Source organism: Osmerus eperlanus, chromosome 23 (genome assembly GCF_963692335.1).
Source record: "Osmerus eperlanus chromosome 23, fOsmEpe2.1, whole genome shotgun sequence".
Classification (NCBI taxonomy): Eukaryota; Metazoa; Chordata; class Actinopteri; order Osmeriformes; family Osmeridae; genus Osmerus; species Osmerus eperlanus.
In genome coordinates this window covers 6,761,744-6,785,008 of record NC_085040.1, presented here as the reverse complement: position 1 = coordinate 6,785,008, position 23,265 = coordinate 6,761,744, and the positions used below count along the sequence as shown (strand labels likewise).

The following is a 23,265-nucleotide window of genomic DNA, read 5'->3' as shown; positions in this document are numbered from 1 at the left end:
AGGTCTTCAAATGCCAAAACAGCAGAAGTTGAACATAGAGGAATAATAATAATACAATAGAACAATAATAATAATAATAATAAAAATAATACAATAATAATAATAACAATAACTTTGCCTACCTTGTCTATTGTCCAACGCCCCGAAATCCAGTGAGTACTTGACTACGTGGTAGTTGTTCCACACGTACAGCAGGTTGTCTCTGGGATTGTAATCCACAGCGGCGATGTACTGGTAGGAGTTGGGGAAGGGGATGTCCAGGAAGCCGTCCTTGCTCAGCTCCGTGTTGTAGATGTAGTCGATCTTGTTCCCCGTGGCCTCGTTGTCATCGTCCTCGTACACCGTCTTCACCACGTACAGGACGCCGCAGATCATGAAGGCGTTGGACGCCGAGCGCTTGTCGTACGCCGTGTCCCAGGTGCCCTCCACGCGCAGCGTGTACGGGTTCAGCTGGCTGATGACCATGCGCCCGTTGTTCTGCTCCGTGGCGTAGATCACCCACAGGCCGTTCTCGTCCACCGCCAGGTCGATGTCCGACTTGCCGCCCCAGCGGTATGGCGACGTGTCGTGGTAGTTGGCGTTGGCGATGATGGCCTCGCCGCTCTTGATGCGCGTGCGCAGGTCGAACTTGACAATGTTGCGCGTGCGCTCCTTGTTGAAGAACAGGGCGCCGTCGTACACCACGAAGCCCGTGCCGTCCACGCGGTGAGGGAGCTTGTACGTTGTTGTCGGTCGCCCGGCAATGAAGTCTTCCTTGGAGGAGTACTCTGTGAGCGTGTCGGTGCGGTAGGGAGTCCAGGGCATGTAGTAGATTTTATCAGACGCTTGGAGGGGGTCTTTGCACCAGGCGCCAGACTGGTGGTCCGACTCAAAGAGGTGTTCGCTCTGGTACACCCCTCGCAGTAGGCCTGGGCACAGGAATACTGAGGAGCCAAAATGGGGAAAGGACAGAGCAGAGAGTTATTTTGGCTTGTATGCCACAGAGACAGTACCCAGTGGAAGATGGAAAAGAGACACAGGGAAACAACAGCATGTTGAAACACAATGAAAAAAGGATTTGCAAGCTATTTCCTATTTCATCATGTAGGAGATTTGTTTCGTTCTTTTTGAAGGGTATCAACAAATGGAAATGTGTGTTGGTTTATTAGATTACACTTTGCTTTGGCTTTCATGTGACAGCAAGAGAAAGTGATTCATGAAACATAGACAAGGATTTAACCTTCCACTTTCCTTACCCTGCAATAAGATGAGTGTGCTGATCAGTCTGGAGAAAAAAATATATAATATTCCATCCTGGATTGCCTTCACATCTTATTTTACATGCGAGGTATGAATGCCTCATTTATAACATTATGAAATTACACCAAAAAACACATTAATATATTTTGATTAATAGCTCAGAAAAATCCTGGCAGTGGGGTGGTACAAAACCAGTAATTACTGTACTTTATTTTGTCATCATTATGCAAGAATATGTTTCCATTATTTCAGACAAAGACATATTCAGTCAATGGCACCATGATTGACAATGCCCCTGCATTCTAACGTAATTATTTGCAACCTAGCTGGTCCTTATTTCTTATGAAAGCAATAGTGATGCATTACAGGAGTCGATATGGTGCGTCTCTTGCTGAAGGGGTTTCTGTTCCAGAATGGATTGTCTTGGACCTCCGACAGAGTCAAATTCGAGTCGGCTGTCTTGATAAAAAGATTACATTTGAATTTAAATCTTGCTCATGTGAATTTAATATACGAAGCACATAATTTATGGAGACAGAGAGGGGCAAAAGTAAAAGCGCTCATCATTCTCAGGAGAAAACTGGAGATGCCAGTAGAAAAACTGTCTCTTTTTAGTACAATGCTGTATACACTTACTGTGTGCGCTGATGAAATCAGTGATGACATACTTAGGGGGGTGCCATCCTCTAACACTATAAACATTAGCACAGATAATGCCTGATTTGGAAAGCACTGGAATAATCCAAAGTAAAGAAGGAATGATTAAAATCAGGTGTGGCTGGGGGTGTACCAAGGCCTTACCGCAGCGGCTCGGTTTTGATTCCAACCCGGGTGGGTGTCATCACCTCTTATTTATCTCCCCTGCCTTCCCGTCTCTCTCAAATGATCATTTTGAAATCGCGGGGCCCTTTTGTCCGTGTGGTTTCTGACCACAGCGGTGGAGCCTGTGCTCACAGCCAGGCCAGAGCCCTGAGAAACGCAACTGAGGATTACCAGCGCCTCTGTCAGATGTGATCCACCCAACTCTGCACCGTAAACACCAAACACGGAATGGGCTCCTTTGATTCCGGTCGGCGAGAGGTGCCACTGCTGCGTGCGTGAGGATGCTTCCCCTGGTTCTCTAATCTCTTCAAGATTAAACAAATCGTCCGCCTGCTTGTGAATAACGTGCCGCCAATATCGCGGCGCAGCATGAACTCTCTACTATGGCCTTACTGAACAAGGGCACCTGAGGTGCGGAAAACAAAACTAAGGGAGGCAAGCTTAGAACCGACATGGATAGCTTGGCGCTATGCACACCAGATATGCAGGTGGCCGTGAAGGTTATTAAAGGGTATTAGGAGCCGGGGGAAGATGCTGTGTGTGTAAACAGCATTTTCTCTGGCTGATATTATACCATCATACAGCTGGATGAGGCCATTTCAACCTTCTTCCGGTATCATTTTCTTCGGGCGAAGTGCAGTAATCATGCAGAATGAAGTGTAACTACTGTATTAGGTTGGAGCTGAAGAGTGAGATAGGAACATAAATGTGGATGTGAGTTTGACTGGGCTTTTCATAACCTAACATCACATGCTGACAGGAGACAAACTAATATGTGTCATCTGCAAATGATTACACCACTTCACAGAATAGGGTATGGGTGTATTACTTGTTATGTGATGGCATGAAATACTATTTGAGGTGTCGTCCCTTCTGTTCAGGACCTGCCCCTCTCTTCTCTAGTTTGACCTGTTTGACCATCAGCAAATAGGGACCCCTCGTGTCGATGGGGGTTAGGGCGAGCTGTTTCCCATGCAGAGCCAGCGATGCATGAATGTGCATGTCTGAGATCATTCTGGAACATTGACTTTAGGGCTCCCAGAGGCTCCCAGCCATCATCATGTTAGAGGTATAATCTAAAATGCTGACAGTTTATTGAACACGTTATCGATTGTCTCTTGCACACCTGACAGCTGGCAAAACCAGAGTGGAATAACTTTCAATTGCTTTAAAAATAAATATTCTGGATGGAACATGGGGGAAAAAAAGATTAAGTAAAAACCAAAAACCAAAATGCACCACTTTAGTTGATTGTCAAAAAGAGCCTTGTCTCATACAGTGTGAACCACTGAATTTCCATAGGGACATTGTGATTGCCGTTGGGAATTCATGGAATTTAGGAAAACAACAAATTGAAAAACAGAAGGTGCTGTCAATATTTTCTCATTACAGTGTACAAGCTAACTGATATTCAGCTCATGTGACCATCTATATCAGCTCCCCAGAAAGGCAAGCCCACCACCTGCCAATGCACAGCTTGCAGCATACAGGTTCATCAGGGAGCAGATGACATATGGAAGCTACTATGGCAACCCCATCACCCAGCCAAAATCATGTAGCACACAAAGAGCTAAGTGTAAGAAAGAAGTCGGCATTTAGTTACCTTTCTGCTCCACTTCTATAATAGTAGGCATGAGGGAAGAAGGAGAGAGAGAGAGATACAGAATAGGTTAATGTTGCGGTAATTGGCAAAAAGTTATTTTCTTCTTCTCAGCAGGTCAAACACACACAGGGACGACAGTGGTTAGTGGAATAGACAAACACGACATTCAGTCAAAAAGCTTATTTGTGGCTAAGAAAGGAGGCATCGTCTGCCACAAAGCCTGTGAGGGAGAGAGAGAGGGTGATTAAATCAAACGCATCTCAACAAACGTGCGAGTGCGACTTTGAAGTGATATGACAACCCGCGAGATGGAGGGAGAGGGAATGAGAGAGATGTAATTGAGTCGCTTCGGAAACCACAAACCTAACACGTTCATTAAAAAATGGCTGAACATATGGTTACATTCCTTCAGCTGATTTTAGTCCTCGCACAGAAGGGAAAGGCAAGACAGGAAAGCGTACATGCAAATTCGAAGCAATTTTCACAAACACTCCTTTAAACTGATAATTGATGATTTATAACCCCTTTAGACAGATAACACTAATGACTCTTAACATGTGACCAATTCCACTATGTGATTCTGTCGGGAGAGGGGCTAAATTTGTTCAAGCATGCACAGCTGTGGAACAAACTCCCAGTAATTGTCAGCGCCATTGGAGTGGCCGTCAACTTGAGAAAGTACAGATCTTCATCTTCGCCTGGCCTCTATCGTTAGTCACCAAGCACGCTGGTCGAGGCGCTCTTTTGCACGCCACCAAAAAGTCCAGCCTTTTTTCTATGGCCACCTGAACGCGCATTCATGTCAGGACAGGACTAAAGGCAATGGACGCCGACATCAAAGTCACCGAATTCAGTCTCGCCAAGCAAAGCTTCCCACAAATGTAATGAGAGAGACGCTCACAATGGGACACCAGCACATCCAATCTGGTGTTGTTGATCTCCCCCTCGGCAGGGAGCTCGCCACTACATTACGATGTCCAACTTCGAAGTGCTCCTAATCGCTCCGTCCTATTTGGTGATGTTGAAGGCCTGTCTGGGATGGTGTCTCCAGTCCCTTTGGCCGAGCTACCAACTAGCGAGGCATTCCCTAAACCCTTCCTGCAGACCCACACAGAAAACACAAGCAAACACACACACACACGCACGCCCACACACCAGCATGCCCACATACACACACTCGGCCTGTAATCCGGGGTCTAATATGAGGGGATTAACCTTCCTTACCAGAGCTTACAAGGTCCCCCCTTTCCACAAAAAAAAGAGAGAGAGGGAGAGAGTGAGGCCCTGAGAAGAGAAAATTAGGTTGGCGTACAGTGTAAAGGAGAGGTGGGGGAAGAGGAAAAGGAGATGGGGAAGGGATATTACGGGTTCAAAGGTTTGGAGGGAAAGAAATAAGGTCAGGGAAAGGGAGATGGAAGGAGACAGTCATAAATGCCAGAGAGATGAAAGATTGATATGGATAAAAAGGGGGAAAGGCAGAGATGAGACCGACCTCCCCATTTTTTTGGCTGGTTCTACGTTGGGCTCCATCAAACAGTGTTGCAGACGCTTTGGCGTCGCTTGTATTTTTGGATCGATTCTTATCGGTTCTGTTACGAACTTCATGATCGATTAGTCTGGATTTCAAACCCCGGCACTCGGTCGAAACCATGTCATGACATTGTGCCTCGATGAATCATCTTTTTCCAGAAGAATCTACATAAACAAAACACAACTGGACTGGAGGGGTTGTGGGGGGAAGGGGGGTTCTGACTGTCTGCGCTCTAATACGGGGGACAGGGGGTAATAATCTTTTTTTTTTTAAAGGCATTAGGGATGGCGTCGAGTGGGAGGAAAGCACATTATGAAGAATGTGTCGTCGCCACAGGAAGGACGCCAAGCCCTCGCATCCCTGTCACAGCTGTCACCGTGGTTACATTTACCCCCCCCCCCCCCCCCCCATCATGTGACTGCTTGTCAGGGTAGAATCGGCACACGTGGTGACCAAGGTCACTCTTCAGATCGCTGAAGGTGTCGCTGAGTGATTATTTATCGTACCGAGTGGTTGTAGCGATGAGATACCTACAGTAAGTGAAATGTCTCTTCGTAAGAGAGGAAATGATAGTTGGAATGGAGAAGAGAGAGAGGAGAGTTGTGACTGAGTAGAACGAAAGAGAAAGAGAGAGAGAGAGAATTGATTTGTATGAAAAAAGGAGCTTCTCCACCCCATTGTGACCCTAATACGATTTTGGTCACGCTTGTCAGTGAGTCACTAAAAGGCACTTCGCTCTCTCTCTCTCTCTCTCTCTCTCTGGCGTGATATTTCTTTCATATATATTCCGTCTTTGTCAGGCTTACACTTGAGACAAAGAAGAAAAGGAGTCAACCAAAAACAAAACCAAAGTGTAGAGGAGGCACAAATACACAGTGAAAATTTCCAACAGTCCATTCGAGCATTCCTCACAATTTTATTTTCTACACATCAAGCTGGTTTATAGGAAAAGAGCATGCTGGGTACTTTCTTTTCTCCAAATACCTAGAGACGACTAAACCAGGTGACAATGGCACGCAAACAGATGCAAACGGATACACGAGGTGTTGTCAAAAGAGCAGAGAACCTATTCAATCATGTAGGGCGAGAACTTAGAGACGCTATCCACCTGTTCATCTGAACCACAGTACCTGTTGGTCTTTGATTGAAAGATCCCATGTCAGGGTGATGGTGGTTGGTGACGATCGCATCCTGAATGCTGTTGGTCTCCAACAATTTCACCAGACACTGTATTAAGTCTGAAGTTCAAAATCTAGTTTGGGAGCTCAAATTGAGGCTTCCCTCCTTCCGTGCAGAGGTATTCACCGGTATCTCTTAACTACACACCTTATGCGATTGCCACGTAGATGTCAGTGCTAAAGGCCACCGCCGCTAACACCCTCATGAACGTGGCAGCTGTATGGATCTACATTTCAATAATTAACACCTCACAATTTCAACATAATGACTGTGAGGCGGCAAGAGCGGCGTCATTAGGCACTAATAGAGATTCATGGCTTAACGGAAGCCATTTTTGTCATATTCCCTCTCTCCCTCGCTCTCTCTCTGACACGCCCCCCCCCCCCCCCCACACACACACTCTTTTTCGTCTTCGCCCCATCTTGGAGCCAGTCAGTGACTAGACACCCTCTTCTTAAATAAATCACTTAAACGAGAGGGCTTTGAATAGCATGTGACATGGGATGAGTGAGGTGTCACACTGGTTACCATTTTGTCCCTCTCTTTCTTTCACTCTCCGTCTTTCTCCCAAGCGCTCGTCTCTCTCTTTCTCCCTCCCGTCTACCGTCCACTCTCAGCCCCCCCCCCCGCCCTGCTTCCGCTTTCGCCTCTCCTTCAGTGCCCCCTCATCCTCCATTCAGCCTCCTTCTCTCTATTTCACCCTCTGACATTCTGTCTTGCTAGCAGGGCAATCTTATAACCTTCACTGTGCCGGTGGTGGAAGCAGAGTCCTTGTGAGTGCTCAGGAGAAGTGTGCCTGGCTGCGTGTTTGTGTGTGTCTCCGTCAGACTGAGGGACAAGGGGCTTGGCGTCGCGCCAGCCTGCCACCCGCCAGGGAACATCCAAACAGAAGGGGGAAACACGAGAGAAGCACGAGAGAGGCATTTTTGAGAAACGCAGTCGCAATTGGGGCAGAAATAACGTAATTGCTCCTGCCTGAAAATGACTGGATTACCTACGACTGTATAATCACCGAGTGCGATAACCCACACTAAGAGGGAACGAGGCAGGGATTGGTGGAATGGTTTTAGGTTGGTTTGTTGAAACAACACGGAACAGCAAAGGAAGGCCTCATTAAAGAGTAAACGCACAGTAGGAACTTTGATTAACAAGGAGATTGCAGGGAAAGAGACCCAGAAGAGACCAATCTCCAATTAAAGCGATAGCCTCAGCACTTAGCACTCTCAACACTTTCAAAAAAGTGTGGGTGGGTGAGTTGGAATCAGCACTGTGTGTGTGTGTGTGTGTGGGAGTTCATCTCTGTGTGCGTTTTAATATGCGTACGTCTTGGCAGATGCATTTGTGCTCCTGTCTACGTGTGCCTGTGTGTGCGAGTGTGTGCGTGTGTGGTCGCGCATCTGTGGAGGCCTGTGTGAAAGAGAGCAGGCCCGGAACGAGGACCTGATAGATTATGCTGGCGCATTCAGCCATTAGAAAGGGAAAAGCATTTCCACATGCCCAGATTCACCTCTTTAACACTGCAATTTATCCACATTGGTAATCACACCCTTCCTCCGCAATTACGGAGCCACTCCAAAAAGCAGCGGAGAAAAAAAAAGATGGGGTAAATGAATGTCTATTTCCGGAATGTGTTTTCCTCAAACTATGCTGCCTTCCCGGGTGTGTTGTATGACAATCCAGTTATGTACATAGTGTCTCTTCCTACTGTAGCTATGAGCAGATAGATAGTAAGGAATTTGCGTTCATAGGCGATCCTATTTAATACTAGTATACCATTTCCATAAATGTTTTATGTCCTTTACTTATGCAGGTTAAAAGCCATGACACAGAATATTTTACTAGAAACCGAAGATTATTGCATATATGGCTTAACAGGCAGCAACGGCCATTCCACCAAATATGACTGAACTGTGGATCCAGTACTGAATGGGTTACAACTAATAACTGTGATATTAATATATAAAGATGTCATTGAATTCAGTCCCTCTATGGCAGGTGCGTACAAATGACATCAGGGTTTCATGGGAGACAGTGTGCCATGAGTGCCTCGCAGGTTAGCCAGTGGTCAGCTGTCACCAGATGATGAGGTGGACTATTACATCCAGTTAGCATTTCAGTCCTCCCTCCCTTCACACATGAGGGGACGTGGATGTGGCCATCCAGGTGAAAACAGGCTCTCGCTGGCTAATGCTACCGTGATGCTAATGCTACCGTGATGCTAATGCTACCGTGATGCTAATGCTACCGTGATGCTAATGCTACCGTGATGCTAATGCTACCGTGATGCTAATGCCTCGCACAACACTGCATGACCGAGGCAGGGACGAGAGGAGGCAGAGCTACAGTTGTTGCATGGGGCATATGATATCTCGTGTTAATGCATATTCAACTGGCAACTTTTTGACCCGGTTAGCTGGCCAGCTGGAGTTTAATACGGAGCTCCTTTGGTCTCCTGCGTGGGTGCCAGAAGGCTTGGTAGATTTATATTTATTTATTCATAATCCTTAAGTATATCATAATTTCACTGTTTAAAGTTAGTTTTAATTCAGGAGAAAATGGTTGATATAAAAAGATAAGCATCCAGGGCGTCCTCATCTGATTGGTTTCTTATAGCTTTACAGAGAGAAAAAAAAGAAAACAAAGAATCCACATTCAGTCGTGGACAAAGGAGCAGAAAAAAAAGAGAGAGAGTTCCAGCCTTCTCACGCAGGTGCTGTGGCTCACTGCAGCAAGGCAGGCGGTCGTCACCGCCACGCATCACGCCACAGACGCCATGTTGAAACGACAGCCGCCCTGACGCCTCGCATCGATTCCACGCCTCCAACCTGTCGGCACAGACGGGGACGGCGTCGGGCCGCAGGTGTGCAGAAAACACGCCAAAACAATCATGGCGGCTTGATTCGATTAGGCCCCTCCTGAACCGGTCGGTGCGTTATTAGCGATTGATTATTTATCCTGGCGGAATGAATTAAAAAACAATTACAAGATTGGCAAACGGCTAATTAGCCGACGCGGCTTCGTGGCATATAGCTCTGCGTTTCCTTATTCGATCTGAATCAGAGGCTTGATTACATGATTATATGACTGGGCTCGGTTCCTGCACACCCTGTGTCTGGCTGCCGGGCCCCCTGCTGTGCATTGCAGGGTTCTACATTGTCTTTATTAGCGGAGAACAGTAGGGGGGGGGGAGGGGACGGGTTTCTCTCTCAGAGATGGATCGCTCGACCGATCTGTTCTCCCTCTGTTCTCCTGCCTTCTTTCTTTCCTTGCTTACACGGCGGTATCTTTTTAGCATGTTGAGACGGACAAAAGATCTTACTGGAAGGGTCGGTAATTACACCCTAGCTCATTTCGTTGGGGAGGGGGCGTTGGCTCCCGCGATCAAGGTCGGAGCGGATTCGCCATGGCAACGGCACGCCGAATCCGTTCTAATTAGTCATAATACGGAGGAGAGAGAGAGGATGGGGAGGTCGGGAGGGGTGGAAGCCGGATGTGAAATTGCTTGCTTTCTTCCAAAGCAGGGCCTGGCAAGCATACCCAGGGACACTTTCATTTGGAGGGGTGGTCTTTCGTCCGTGAGACAACTTCAGGAGGCCTCAGAGGTGTTGGGATTCATTAAAGCTGTGAAGGTGCGTGGGGTTAGGAGGGCGGCCGGGACTGGTGTGTTGACCTCTGACGAGGCTGACCTCTGGGAGGGACCCGCTTGTTAAAGCAAGAGTCTCTTTCATAGAGAGAGGACAGAGATGAGCATCTGCTCTGGAGACGCCGAGGATAAACGAGCGGGGAGGAGGCAGGGATTCAAGGTTGAAGGGTGGGGAGGAAGAGGAGGAGCAGGAGGATATTCAAGGTTCAGAGCGGGGAGGAAGAGGAGGAAGGCTAAAGGGTGGGGAGGAGGAGGGGGAGGAGGATTAAAGGGCGGCAAGGTGGAGGGGGAGGAGGAGGAGGAGGAGGAGGGTTAAAGGGCGGCAAGGTGGAGGGGGAGGAGGAGGAGGAGGAGGAGGGTTAAAGGGCGGAGAGGAGGAAATAGATGTTGGCTCTCTGATCAAAGCAGCAGAGCCCCTTCAGGAATGGGACGGGCGCTCAATCCAAAGGGCAGCGTTGATAATCTGTAGAGTGCATGGAGGCGCACGCGTGAGCAGGGCTAGTACAGGGAGGTAAGTGACAGATCTGGCACTGCTAGAGAGACCCGGCCATGCTCAGACGAGCATGGTTCTGTTCTGAGGGGAAAAGTGGCTGTATAAAAATAATCCAATTTCCCTACAAGCCTCAGGTCCAGAACACTCTTTGAAAAGTATATGCACTGCGTCAAAGACTTCTTTAGTGCAATTGTCAAAGAAGCGACTGGCTTCAGCAATAATTGTTCTGACGATAGACCGGGTGAAATATAACATCCCATCAAGCAAAGGCAAACAAAGGTGTGCTCATGGGCATAGCCATCATAACATTTCTCCATTGCGATTGATGGCGTGAACCAAATCGGCAATTAATAAAATCAATATCGTATCCCGCCTGTGTGAGATTCCCGTTAGGAGCCTGGGCTCTCTGGCATTACGAGGCAGGTCTGATGGAGCTATTCTCCAGCCTGATCGAGAGATGGAGGGGAGAGCTGTAACTTATCCTGACAGAGTGGGCTTCTACACCAGAATACTGATGAAAACCTCCTGAACAGGGAGAGAGGGGGAGAGAGGGATAGAGAGAGAGAGATGGAGATAGTGCGGGAAAGAGAATGAGAAAGAGGTGGAGAGAGAAGGAGACGGAGCGACAGAGAGTGTAGAGAGGTGGATTTGAGAGATAGAGCTAGAGAAACACTAAGCCGGTGAGAGTTTATATGAGAGCGAGACACAGAGAGAGAGAGAGAGAGAGAGAGAGAGAGAGAGAGAGAGAGAGAGAGAGAGAGAGAGAGAGAGAGAGAGAGAGAGAGAGAGAGAGAGAGAGAGAGAGAGAGAGAGAGAGAGAGAGAGAGAGAGAGAGAGAGAGGGGGAGGGAGAGAGAGGATGGGAGCGAGCCAGAGGAGGAGAGAGGGGGAGTCGGGGAGAGAAGTGAAAGAGAGACAACTTGTCAGTGCGATAGAGTCAAGACTTCTCAGCAGCAGGAGAGGTTGAGCCACGGCTGGCTGCTTTGCTTATTAGCAGTTTAAATCCCTCACTCTGTTGAGAACAGGGCGGCAAGGGCTTTCATTTACAAGACCCTCTCCCCATATCCATCCTATTCAGCCACTGCTTTATAGTTTCATTTTAAATCCACTCTTTGTCATGCCAATAAAATGGTAATCGTTCATCCATTAATACGCAAACAACCAGTCAGTCAGTCAGCTAGGAATTGTGCTAGACTTGTCATTCTGAGCAGGTAGATATAATCACCTGAGTGTGCTACACAAACACAAAACAAATCTTTTCTCTTCCCCCAGCATAGTGCCATGGTGTGTTCTATTAGGCCACGTCTGACTTTATAAAACTGACAGGTAAACAGGCTTCATCTATGCTGTTCTGTTAAATGCTGATTCTAATGCTGAAGGGCAATTGATTGAATCAGATGAAATCTAAAGAGGGCAATACCATCAACTCCAATACAAGACACTTGCAAGATGTACTTGATGATCTGGCATTCATAGCTAAAAGTAATTAAAAACATAAAAGTTATTGACTTTAGAGTTCAAAAATAGATGAATAATAGATGAATATATAGTAAATGAAGTAAATGATTCAGATAAGAACATGTCTTATTGTTACAATTGTTTATTCTAACTGTCAGTTATCCGTATTATTAGCCTTTGGTATTAAATAATATTAAAGTTGGATTTAAACACTGACAGGTAATAATACCATCTGACTCACAAATAGCATGATACATTTAGTCATTTAGCAGACGCTCTTCTCCAGAGCGATGATGTTATGAAATCCCTATCGACAACTATGAACTGATATGTATTTCAGATATAGTTCAAAAAATAAACTTTCAATTCAGATTTTTGGTGGTGTACGTTACTCAGGTTTCACATATGGAGGTTACCAAAACACAATGAACAAGGTCACATGATAATGACCGTGCAACTTCCTGTCACTTCCTGTTCATCTGTTTGCCTCTACCCCATGCTAGGGATTCAATTCCCAGCCCAAATGTCCCATTGCTAGTGAAATTATGGATAGCTTTAGGGTGTTTCATCATTCTACAATGGCTGAAGGCATTGCTATTCTGAAGGGTTCATCCATGGGTCTGTTGTGGAGTTTTAGGGGATATATTAGACGTGAAAAAGCTTAGCACAATGTAAACACCATAAGGATTTGTTAAATGCAATGGTTAAAAATTAAATGTAAGTCTAATGTAAAGTAGGCTTGTGTTGCTTTGACACAATATAATTGAAGAGCCATATGAATTATAATGGTTAGAATCTGCTGTATTTTCATATTTGAATGTTAGTATTTGAATTATAACGCTAAGCAGGGAGATTCAGGTCAGGTACGGTCATAGGATTAAAGGTTTAACATAGTTGTGCTTCTGTCAAACACATGCATACTGCATCTATAGTTCTAACTGAAAGTGAGCACTTCAATCAGTCAAATCAGTCTTGTCAGTTGAAAAGCTGTGGACAGAAAAACCTCAGTGGACATGTAAATGTCAATACTGATTTACCGAAGAATAGCAGAATAGCAATTCCACTGGAAACAGCTCGAATGTCATAGTTGGCTCAAAATACCCATGGGAATCAATAGCGTGTGGATCAGGAATCAGATAGGAGCGGTTACATATGAGTCAGGCTGTGTCTGATGAGTCTTGTGGTCATCTACTGTGAAAATGAAGGAGACGGGATGATCCATGTGTGACTGAAATGTCATATGAGAGGTTATGGGAGACTAAACTGTTTGGGTTGGATGTAATGGTAAAGAATTGTCTAAATGCTACAATGTATTCAAAGAGTCGTTTGTCACGTTGAAGAAAGTCAATAACATGCATCCTGGCATACAGTATGAGTACAGTTTATGAATACAATAATGTTTCATATCCCCGGGCTATATGTTTATATTTGTGTCCACAGGAATCTCATGAACAATCTTACATCTGGTGTTAAAATGTCTGAAGACAGTACAGATCGAGGGTAGCAAAACATTATAGAAAACACGAGATACACTGCGTCGCTTTGCTGTTCCTCTGAAGCACATACACAAGAACGGGAGTACGGTACGAGTAGAAGCTGGAACAGGGACCGCTGGATGAGGGAGAGAGGAATGAAGAGATACGTACTGTACGGCACACATTCGTACTGGACCTCCAGGTACTTATAGGTCCCAGGGCACGGGTCAGGAAAGACATCAGGTCCAGCCACCACCGCACACTGAGTCCGGTTATTGCATCTGAAAGACAACAGGAAGGTCACAGTGAATTGCACAGTCCCACACCTCCAACCGTGTAAACGGAAAACTTCCGAAAATAGACAAAAGCTAAGCTAAGGCCGTGTTAGCCAATGTTTACAATATTTTTACGACATGGCTAATGAGCTAGAGAGGATATCATTCCACTGCTCAGATTAAGAACTCGGCACATTTGCAGGTTCACTGGACATTGATTGCCACACTGTCAACGGTAGAAAAATCCATTTGATGAGGTAGAAGGGAGTCGGACTCGGGCTTAAAAACAAAAAAACAATTGCTCCATCATATGAAATCTGGAGCAGGGATATGGCGTGAAGGATGAGATGAGGACACAGTCGGCTGAGTGCAAAATCAGCGCAGATCGTGAAAGAGGTCTCACCTCGCCTTTCATTAAAAACACAATTACTTTGCCGCCACTGTCTACGTCGGTCGTTTTGCCACTGGCAGCCATCAATCAAAGCTGGGTCCACGTACACTCAAGAGCTCCAGCCACACATAAATGCCACATTCATCGCACGGCGTTAACCGTTTAATGCTCGTATCTGTATTGATTGACGTGATCTGCTGTCCACAGATGGATTAGCATAAGGGGAGAAATTAAGAGAAGGGAGATCAATGTTGAAGTTAAAGGTCGTGGACTCCACCGATCAGTACTTCAGCCTGACTCTGCATATTCCTCGACAACACACGCATGCTCTATAGCGTTAGCAAACCTGCCTAGAGACACAATTCGTAAAACAACACATGACTGTATTTACTTCTCGCCTCGTCCATTCACAATGTGAGTCAACAGGGGTCAAGGTGCATCTGACACGATGATTCATGCGGCGCGATTAAAGTCGTCCCTACACCTTAATTAACATTGATTGGGCCGCCGGGCTAATCAATCGCTCCAGTGAGAGCGAAGAGTGAAGCTTCCCCATCTCATTACAGACGGGGGCTTTAATGAGACATGGTCCGAAGCACAGCCCCTATCTGGCCTTTATGAGTCCACGACCCCCCCATGCAACCACTCACTCACCCAGATTACAGGGGCGACAACCTCAGTCAGCACGTGTGCCTGGATGGTAGCCTTCTCCATGAAGAGTTAATTTTGTGCCAGTAAATGGCAGTCAAATAAATAAGGGTCAAGCCTACGAAACTGGGAAACAATTATCGAGGCTTGGCTTCATCAATTGGCTGTGGTTGTTGTTCTTGAGACTGGCTTTGTAATTGCCCGGCGAGAACGGGAGCTGCGATAGAGCTTCAGATGGAATTAGAAAGCAAGGTCGTATGAGAAGATGTGATTGGACAGATAGCTTCTGTGAGTCTATAGCAATGTGAAGGCAAGCAAACCAACACGTGCACACACACACACACAAACAGATCCACACACACACTTGCACATGACCCGCATGTGTGCAAATCACGGTGAGAGAACACAAACACATGTGCAATGCTAATCCCCTACACAAAAAAAACGGATGATGAACAGATGATATTCCCTCTAGTTCGCAAACGAAGAGTTTATAATCTCATTGCATGTAAAACCTCAAACGAATGCTTACATAAAACCAATGCATCTGATCCCATTAAACATGGACCTGGATCTCATGAAAACATGTCGACAGTGTCACGGAAGGCTCGAGTTCAGAGCGGGTCATACAGTATTTTTCAACTTTAATCATGCTTAAACAAACAACTTCCTGGATTAAACAACATTACTTCTCAAGTATGTGGACTGCACACTTAATCCGTGCGTTCAATCTATCTTGACCCATTTTCAAAATCCCTTGGATGTCGTGGCATGTTTCACGCCACGTTGGAAAAAAAAAACGACTTCCCATCTGAATCTCCGTGGCCCACCACAGAACAGAACCGAAGACAGCAAGCGAGAAGAAAATTGAAATAATTTGAATTAAACACATTAAGCTCAAATCAATGGCTGAGTGGGAGGGAATCAATAGTAGGAGCTTCTGGCATAGCCACATGGAGTTACCACTTCACAATTACCAATTAGAGGATAATCAGGGTTGGATCAGGCACTTGGCTCCGATGGGGCCCTTTGAACTAGCAGGGCGAGGGAATGGATTTGCCTGGCGTGATTGATTCAAATATGTAAATGAATAATGGGTTCACGTGGCTAGATGAATGCGCTCTAGTTAGACAGGAAAGAGACTGGAGAGGGAGAAACTCCGACAGTGAACATTTAAGGGGGGAACATAAGTGCAGAGTAAAAAAAGGCTGCCGGTAACCTACCATATGAGTTGGCCCCGTTAGGAGAGACATTGATGTTTCGTTGAAAGATACGAAAAAACATGTACTTGTGAAAATGACTGAGGCTAGAGCAGAAAACCATCCGTGAACGCCATCCACTTGAGGGAAGAAACCCTTCAGTATCTGAATCTGTCAGTATGATGTCATGCTAAATCATATTATTTACCGCAGAATCGTCCCCCTTGTCCACTTGTCATCGCGTTGTCAACTCAATGACATTTGAAAAAAGACTGTTTCATTTGGACTTTTTCCCAAGATGCCCGAGCATACTTATTGTCAGAAGGGTCTCACGGGGACTGAAAGGCGACAAAAATCTGTGGAGAAAATCAAACAGCGACACTTTGCTGCCATCCCTGGCCAAAAGCCTCTTTCAAAACTTTTGCTGCAAAAGACAGGCAAAACTAAGTTTTCCCCTCGTCAATTGTTACTTCTAACACCCCCCCTCCACACACACACACACACACACACACACACAGACACAAAACCCCTCATCTTCTGCCGGTTGTTGGAGCGGGGTAGATTAGGCCACCAGACAGCCTGCTGATGATGGAGGTACTGGCACAAAGCACCCGGGAGTCTGGTGTAAGCACAATCCCTAATCACTCTAATCGCCGTTGATCCTGACGCAGCCACCGAACCACAATCAGAAGAGGCTCAGGCCTAGGCCTCTTCAAACTCTCCGATCCCTGCCACAGACAGTCAGACCTCGCCGTGGCCCGGGTCTGGCAGGGAAATACACACCGGCCTTTTGTCAACCGTAGGACAAATGTGGGTCAGCATTGGCGACGCAATAAAAACGAAATTGGTCTGCGTGAATGTCCTGCTTTGTGTAAGGACAAACTCGATGGAGTCAACATGTCTTTTACAGTCGAAAGGCGGGGCAGGGGTCCTAAAAAAACACCCACCCACACATTGACACACACATTGAGTAAAAGGAAGTCTGGGTTATGGTTAGGTTAAGTGTCTCCCTGTAGCCTACGAGAGAGAGAGAGAGGTTTACTCTCCTAGACCAGCACAGTGTGTGTTATTACCCAGCATCAAGAGACTGGAAGACAAACCTTTGGTCCGTGTTCTTCCGAGACATTAAGAGCAGTCACATCAGGCCCTGCCCGGACAGGTCTGAAATGAGTGTGCAATTGCGTGAGGGAGCAAATGTATGTGTGTGTGTGTGTGTGTGTGTAGGTTCCTTTGTGTGACGTGTGCTTCAGCATGTGTACTTTGCAAGGTATATAGTGTATGTGTGTGTGTGTTTGTGTTCGAGAGAGAGTGAGAGAGACAGAGAGAGAGAGGAGAGGAGGAGAGAGACAGAGTGACGGGCGGGTCAATATCCAAGTCGCTCTGTAGGGACCCATTACGCTTTAGTGATGGTCTGACTGCCCAGAGTCGACTTCATTCATTATCTTTCGCAGCTGAGCGCAACAGCATCCATCTTCTCTCATTGGCCTGTCTCCTGGACTGGCATAACAAGAACTCCTAAGAAGCCATGGCCATGTACTTGGAGGGAAAACAAAACAGCACAATATATATATATACCAGAATATCCTCAGCATCCACATGTTCTCCAATGTTTTGCAGTGACTGTCAGATAATAAAGTGCTGGTCAAGGTTCCTGATGAATCTATGTGTGTGTGTGTGTGTGTGTGTGTGTGTGTGTGTGTGTGTGTGTGTGTGTGTGTGTATGTGTATACAGGAGCCATTCACTTTGCCATTCATTACAGCATTCTAGAATGGCACCATTTCAAAGATATGCATGCAAAAGTGTCATCTCTGAATTCAATCGTTGCTCTGACAGTGAATGTGAACTCGGCCTTGGCTGACAGACCGCACAGCTCACTGTGAATACAAGGTCGTCTTATAATAGGAGTTTATGTATTGGCAAGGTTAAACAGATTTCCTCGTCCCAGAACACGCACCTACACTAAGACGAGCGTATACTTGAAGACGATGAAAAATATCAATCGTGACACCTCCGAATACACCCCGCATTATTCACGCTTATTCAGAGCTTTCATCATCCCTCAGCGGACAGCAGATCCGGTTTCCATTTGTCTTTCGCGCCCGAACAACAAAACAGTTTAAATCACAAGCACAGCGAGGGAGGGACGGAACGTAGGCAAGCGAAACTACAAGGACGGCGCGTGGGAGGGAATGATTTAGCGTGTGCCGCTGAAGGGGAATCCCGCTTGAAGCCATCGAGCCCCGCGGAACCCACCGGAACCCACCGGCTTCCATCTGTTAGAGGCAGCGGAGGATCCGTGCGGGGCTCCACGGCAGCCATCAAGGCAATCACAGATATGTTGTTGTTTAACGTGATGTTCTGGAAGGCATTAGCGGGTTTAAGGATGTTGATGACAAACGGCGCCAGGAATCGTCCAGGAGCACTCCGGGGGCGACAAAACACGGATTAGCAACGTGGAACTAACGAGGAAGAACAGAAGTGACTTCTCAATCTGGAAGGGTCTGACAGAATCTTTTGGGGGGGGGGAGTTTTGAAAACGTGAGTATTTACGAGGTTAGCGTTAGCATGGTGGCGGTATGGGATGAGGGCAGGAGGGGGGATTGTGGGACCGTGGGAGATCATGATTAATGCATTCGCTTATGGGTTGTCTCCTCTCACCATGGCACGCTGAGACAGAACCTTTTTCCCCAAACATCAGCGGCTTGGACCGCCTTTTTTTTCTTCTTTCTCTCTGACAAACGTAATCCTGCTCCAACATTGCGACAGATTAGCGGCTTGAATAGTGTTTTGGTTGCTCACAATTCCCCCTGTCCTACGTTGTATGGCGGAGATAAGCCCCATTTATCTTGCAGCAACGGCAAGTCAACAAAGAAGTGGCGGGAAACACATAAAAATGGAACTTGGGGACATTCTCTGCTTTAAGGACAAATGCCAAGACTGTAGACGACGGCATTATGTTCTGAATACTGAGAACCTATAGCTGAATCACCACATATGGATTTCCACTGGTGCCATGGCAGTAATCCAGGAGAGGGAGAGGAGACCACTGCTGCAGTAATAAACAGATGCATTTCCTGCTCCCGTGCGTTTAGAAGAATGGGTGCTTTCTTTAGGCCGATGACTAGAACCATATTTCGGAATGGAAAAGAGATTCTGTTCGGGTTTACGGGTTGCGATGATTGATGAGGAAAATATGGCCGATGCTCTAAACATTCGCCCCTCTCTGAATTGTTCCATTTGCGTGGTTTGCTTTTTGACTGGCCAGAAATAGAAATTAAACCATGAAAATCCCAGCACAGAGTTTATTGTGTCCTATATTCAGACATTAAGATGAGACAACTTGAAACGATCAAAAAGTTGTGTGACGGTATAAAACTAGCGACAGACAAACATCTAAAAAAAAATCCATCCACTCCTGATGTACTTTTACAGAACCTTCTATCGTGTAGCCCATGCACTCTCTACTGAGTCATGTTATTATCGTTTTCCTACAGAGTGCAGCCAGGATACGTGGACTGACCTTGATATTCCAGTCGCACGGTTGTGCCATGTCAGACACGAGCGGATGAGAGGAGAGACTAAACCTGAGACTGTAGCCCTCAGGGGAGACCACGCGGCTCAGTACAAGTCGGATGAACAACGGACAATCATCCCTCAACTTAGATACAATACTTACTCTAGGACTAAGTTGAGGGGGTGAAGGTTGAACATGATGGTTACAACACAAGGGCACTACACTGAATAATTGCGGAGGCACTAGTGGCGTGGTTGCCAATATGAAGGGCTGGGTGGAAGGGAAAACAGTGCAACCAGAAAACTGGGGGAATTGGAAACAAATCTGAGCTTGTTTATAATGAGAACAATTTGAGAGAATATACCATTTACTTACATCATAACTATTAGGTTTGCTGCCGGCCAAACCAAGGCTATAATGTAACTAAGAACAGATCAAAGCCTCTCTCTCATGGTCAACATCCTTGAGTGAACCATCTTTAGACAGCCTGAATATCTCTTTGATGTAGCCAGCGTGTGTTAATATATATATATATATATATATATATATATATTCCTATGAAATTATTGTATTTTATTTTTTGCTGTGACCAGCAGCGCTATAGCTCGCTCTGCTGATAGGTTGGTCAAACATTTCCCCAGTGGCACGTGGTCACAGCATTGTTTACATTGTTTCCTTTCTATGTTCATCACACCTCTGTATATATATATATACGGTGCTCTAGAATTCCTTATTCTATAACCCAAACTCTAGGATTCTAGGATTGCATTCCCAACAGAATTAAAGAATACACTCGCTGACGTCATTCCAGAGCGATTCAGTGAAAAGACACAACAAACTATGTAAGAAACATTTCATTTTCAATGGCGATTCTTCCAATAAATGTAGTTGACTGTTGCTTTAGAACATCTATAGCTTAATAACTGTCCTTTGATAGGGATTGTTTATGGATATTGTGGAGGAAATTTGATGTTATATGTACTTATGTTCCTCAAAATCAGTAGTTATTACATTACTATTGCTCTTGTGTACTATCCTTATACAAATTCACTTATAGTATTCTGTACTGTGATCAATGTCCATAGGACAGGCAATGCAGCTGCATCCAGTTAACTGAAGGGCACCTGTGATTCGACCCTAAAACACCTTCTACAATGATGAACCACAGAAAGAAGGAAATAAACCTGATAGGAATGTTAAGACGTGTTAATCCTGTACAATACTGTACAGGACTTTCGACAGAAATATTCCCCAATCAGTACCAGCCTAGATCATTTGGAGTTGAAGACTGCCCTGTAGCCAGAACTACAAATCCCATGAATAATACATGGCAAACTCCCTGAGTTTCCAGTCAGCTTCATCCACAGTCTGAACCAGCAGCCATTGTTTACTTGAATTATAATACCTTTCAAATTTAAATTAATACAATCATTTCCACACATGCTTCGCTGTGACTCTGCAGACGCAATTACAGTACTGGAGGAAGTGGAGGTGCATGTAAATGATGCTGTCTCAGTCAGACACTGTCTCATTCCACATGATGCTATACTGTAAACAGTAGTTACATTAGACTTAATTCAATTAATTAAAACAATGGACATTAGGGAGAGTTTGTCAAAGGGTTGTTGTTTTTTTGAAGCAGACTTGAGTTGTCGTATGAAGCAACTGGATGAGGCCCGAGGGACAGACATGTACATAACTCCTGTCCCGAGTGTCGCCCGGGGGAATTCTAGCAAGCCACGTTCACTCAAAAAAAACATTGACGATCTGAAAGATTTACTGTCCAATCGTTTTCCTTGAGCAGCTGTTCCCCCCTGAATTCTGATAGGGTGATGAATATGTCAGTCCCCTCGTCTCGCGCTGTCCGTCTCTCAAGAGCCCATGTGTTTGGTGTCTGGAACATCCCCGTCGATAAAATGAAGGTCGGTTGAATTGCGGTCACGTTTTCCAACTTGGCCTTTTTTGCCTATTTGACACCTTTGTCTGGAGACATTTTGTTTCAAGATGTTTACCTCATTAGGAAGTAAATCTCTGTAGCATTTTTATGGTGATTCAGTTCCTATTCCCAAACCATTCAAATCCAATAAGTTAGTGGGGAGGAGCTGTTTTATGATTTCAGATAAACCCATGATGACTCCATTAGCATTTTTACATTGCTTTAGGGATGCTGCAATGCATGGTGGGATATTGCAAATTAAGTGATGGGGAAAAGGGTTGGGCTGGTAACACAGCCAACCTCATCCACACAGTCCAACACACCACGACATCAACACAACACAATCATCACTGATTTACTGCCTCCCATCCCCACACAAAAACTTTTAACATTATATCCTCATAAATGCACTACCATTTAAATATATGAAAACAGTATATATTAAATATTTAATGAGATTTTAATCTGTGTGTGTATGCAAATTCCCTTGCCCACAAAGGGTCTTAGGGTGTCTTGTGAAATGGGGAGGGGGGGGGGGGGGGGGATTGAAATGTGCAATAACCCGGCGAATCGATTTGTTTGGTGGATGGGGGGTATTCACTGGGGTGTGTGCCTGCTTGATGATTTATGGTTTCCAGGATGAATTTTTCTATTCTTGCCAATAAATGGTGCGTCTCCCTATCTTCGAGGGGATGCTTGATTTATACTTCCAGGCAAGCCTTGTGGCGTGGGTATTCAGAGTCATTCCGCCAGCCGGGGGTTATGCTAAACCTTCATTTAGAGGGATCCTGTACGAGAGGGGATTGGGTCGTATAATTTTACACAGGGGGTCACAAGGATGTATTAGTATGAATCATAGTCTTGGGAGAAAATGATCATTTTACCTGAGGAGAGGTAGAAGTGTGTTCGTACGCCCACAGTCCAGGCCATGTGGTCCTCTCGATCAGCACGCCAAGAGCAGTAAATTAAGCGCGCGTGCGCACAGGTACGCAAACATTCCCGTCGAAGAAACGTCCGTCTGCGATGCGCGCGCACCCGCAGCAGACTCCATTTGAAAGGTGAAGGAACATCTTCGCCTGTATTCTACTGGGCTCCTCGACGTGGAAGGAACGGTTCATGCTGAGACAAGAACCCACATCTCCAGAGCGCGTGCCCCCAGATTGTGGCCCCAGATATCGGCCGGCAGCACCGCTGAGCTCTGCTTCAGAGAGGCACACGGGGCATGTAGGGCAGGGTGGGTGATGCTGTTTGTTCGGTATTTCAAAGCGCCGAGTCGTGTCAGTCACATACAAAGAGGAGTGACTGGGCAATGTTCCGATTGAACGCTTGGAAAGTGGTGTATGCAGCCACATGCACTGTGTAGCAACAACAAGACGATTTGAATCCAGTTTGAGGCTGTTTTCAGCGGCCCGTCGCAACTCCGGAATCTTCCAAGGAATCCTGACAGAGACGCCTGCGTGCATTCCAAGCCTTGTACACACCCAAACACACACTTTTGCATCTCCCTTTTAAAAGCACAGATATGCACCCTTTTTCTTACTTACCCATAGAAAGATTCGTACATACACAGTCAAACACACACAGACACACAGAGAGGGCTCAGATTTTTTTCATTTCCATTCACTGTTACCATAGTAACTCCTAATGTCCAACTCCAGTGACTTTGTGCTTCCAGCACTTTCTTTTCAAAGCCTTCACGACCCCACAACACTGCATTCCACAGCTACCGTCACAGCTACCCAGGGCCTTGCTTAGTGTTTTCTAACTGCTAATTACCCCCCTCCCCCTCACACACACACACGCTACAGAGGGAAAGAGAATATGTAACCATGCCACCTAAAAATCCTTTCTCTCTATAT

At 45.9% G+C, this 23,265-nt stretch overlaps 1 protein-coding gene across 1 annotated transcript in view; it reads right to left on the bottom strand.

Annotated features, from left to right (window-relative positions):
- Window positions 1-23,265, bottom strand: part of LOC134010125 (adhesion G protein-coupled receptor L3-like) — a 166,214-nt gene that overhangs the window by 65,799 nt on the left and 77,150 nt on the right. The window contains exons 5-7 of the mRNA XM_062449992.1: window positions 13,614-13,723; window positions 3,665-3,679; window positions 123-923 (exon numbers count right to left, since the gene is read on the bottom strand). Of these exons, the coding sequence (XP_062305976.1) occupies window positions 123-923; window positions 3,665-3,679; window positions 13,614-13,723 (926 nt within the window). The remainder of the gene's footprint in view (window positions 1-122; window positions 924-3,664; window positions 3,680-13,613; window positions 13,724-23,265) is intronic.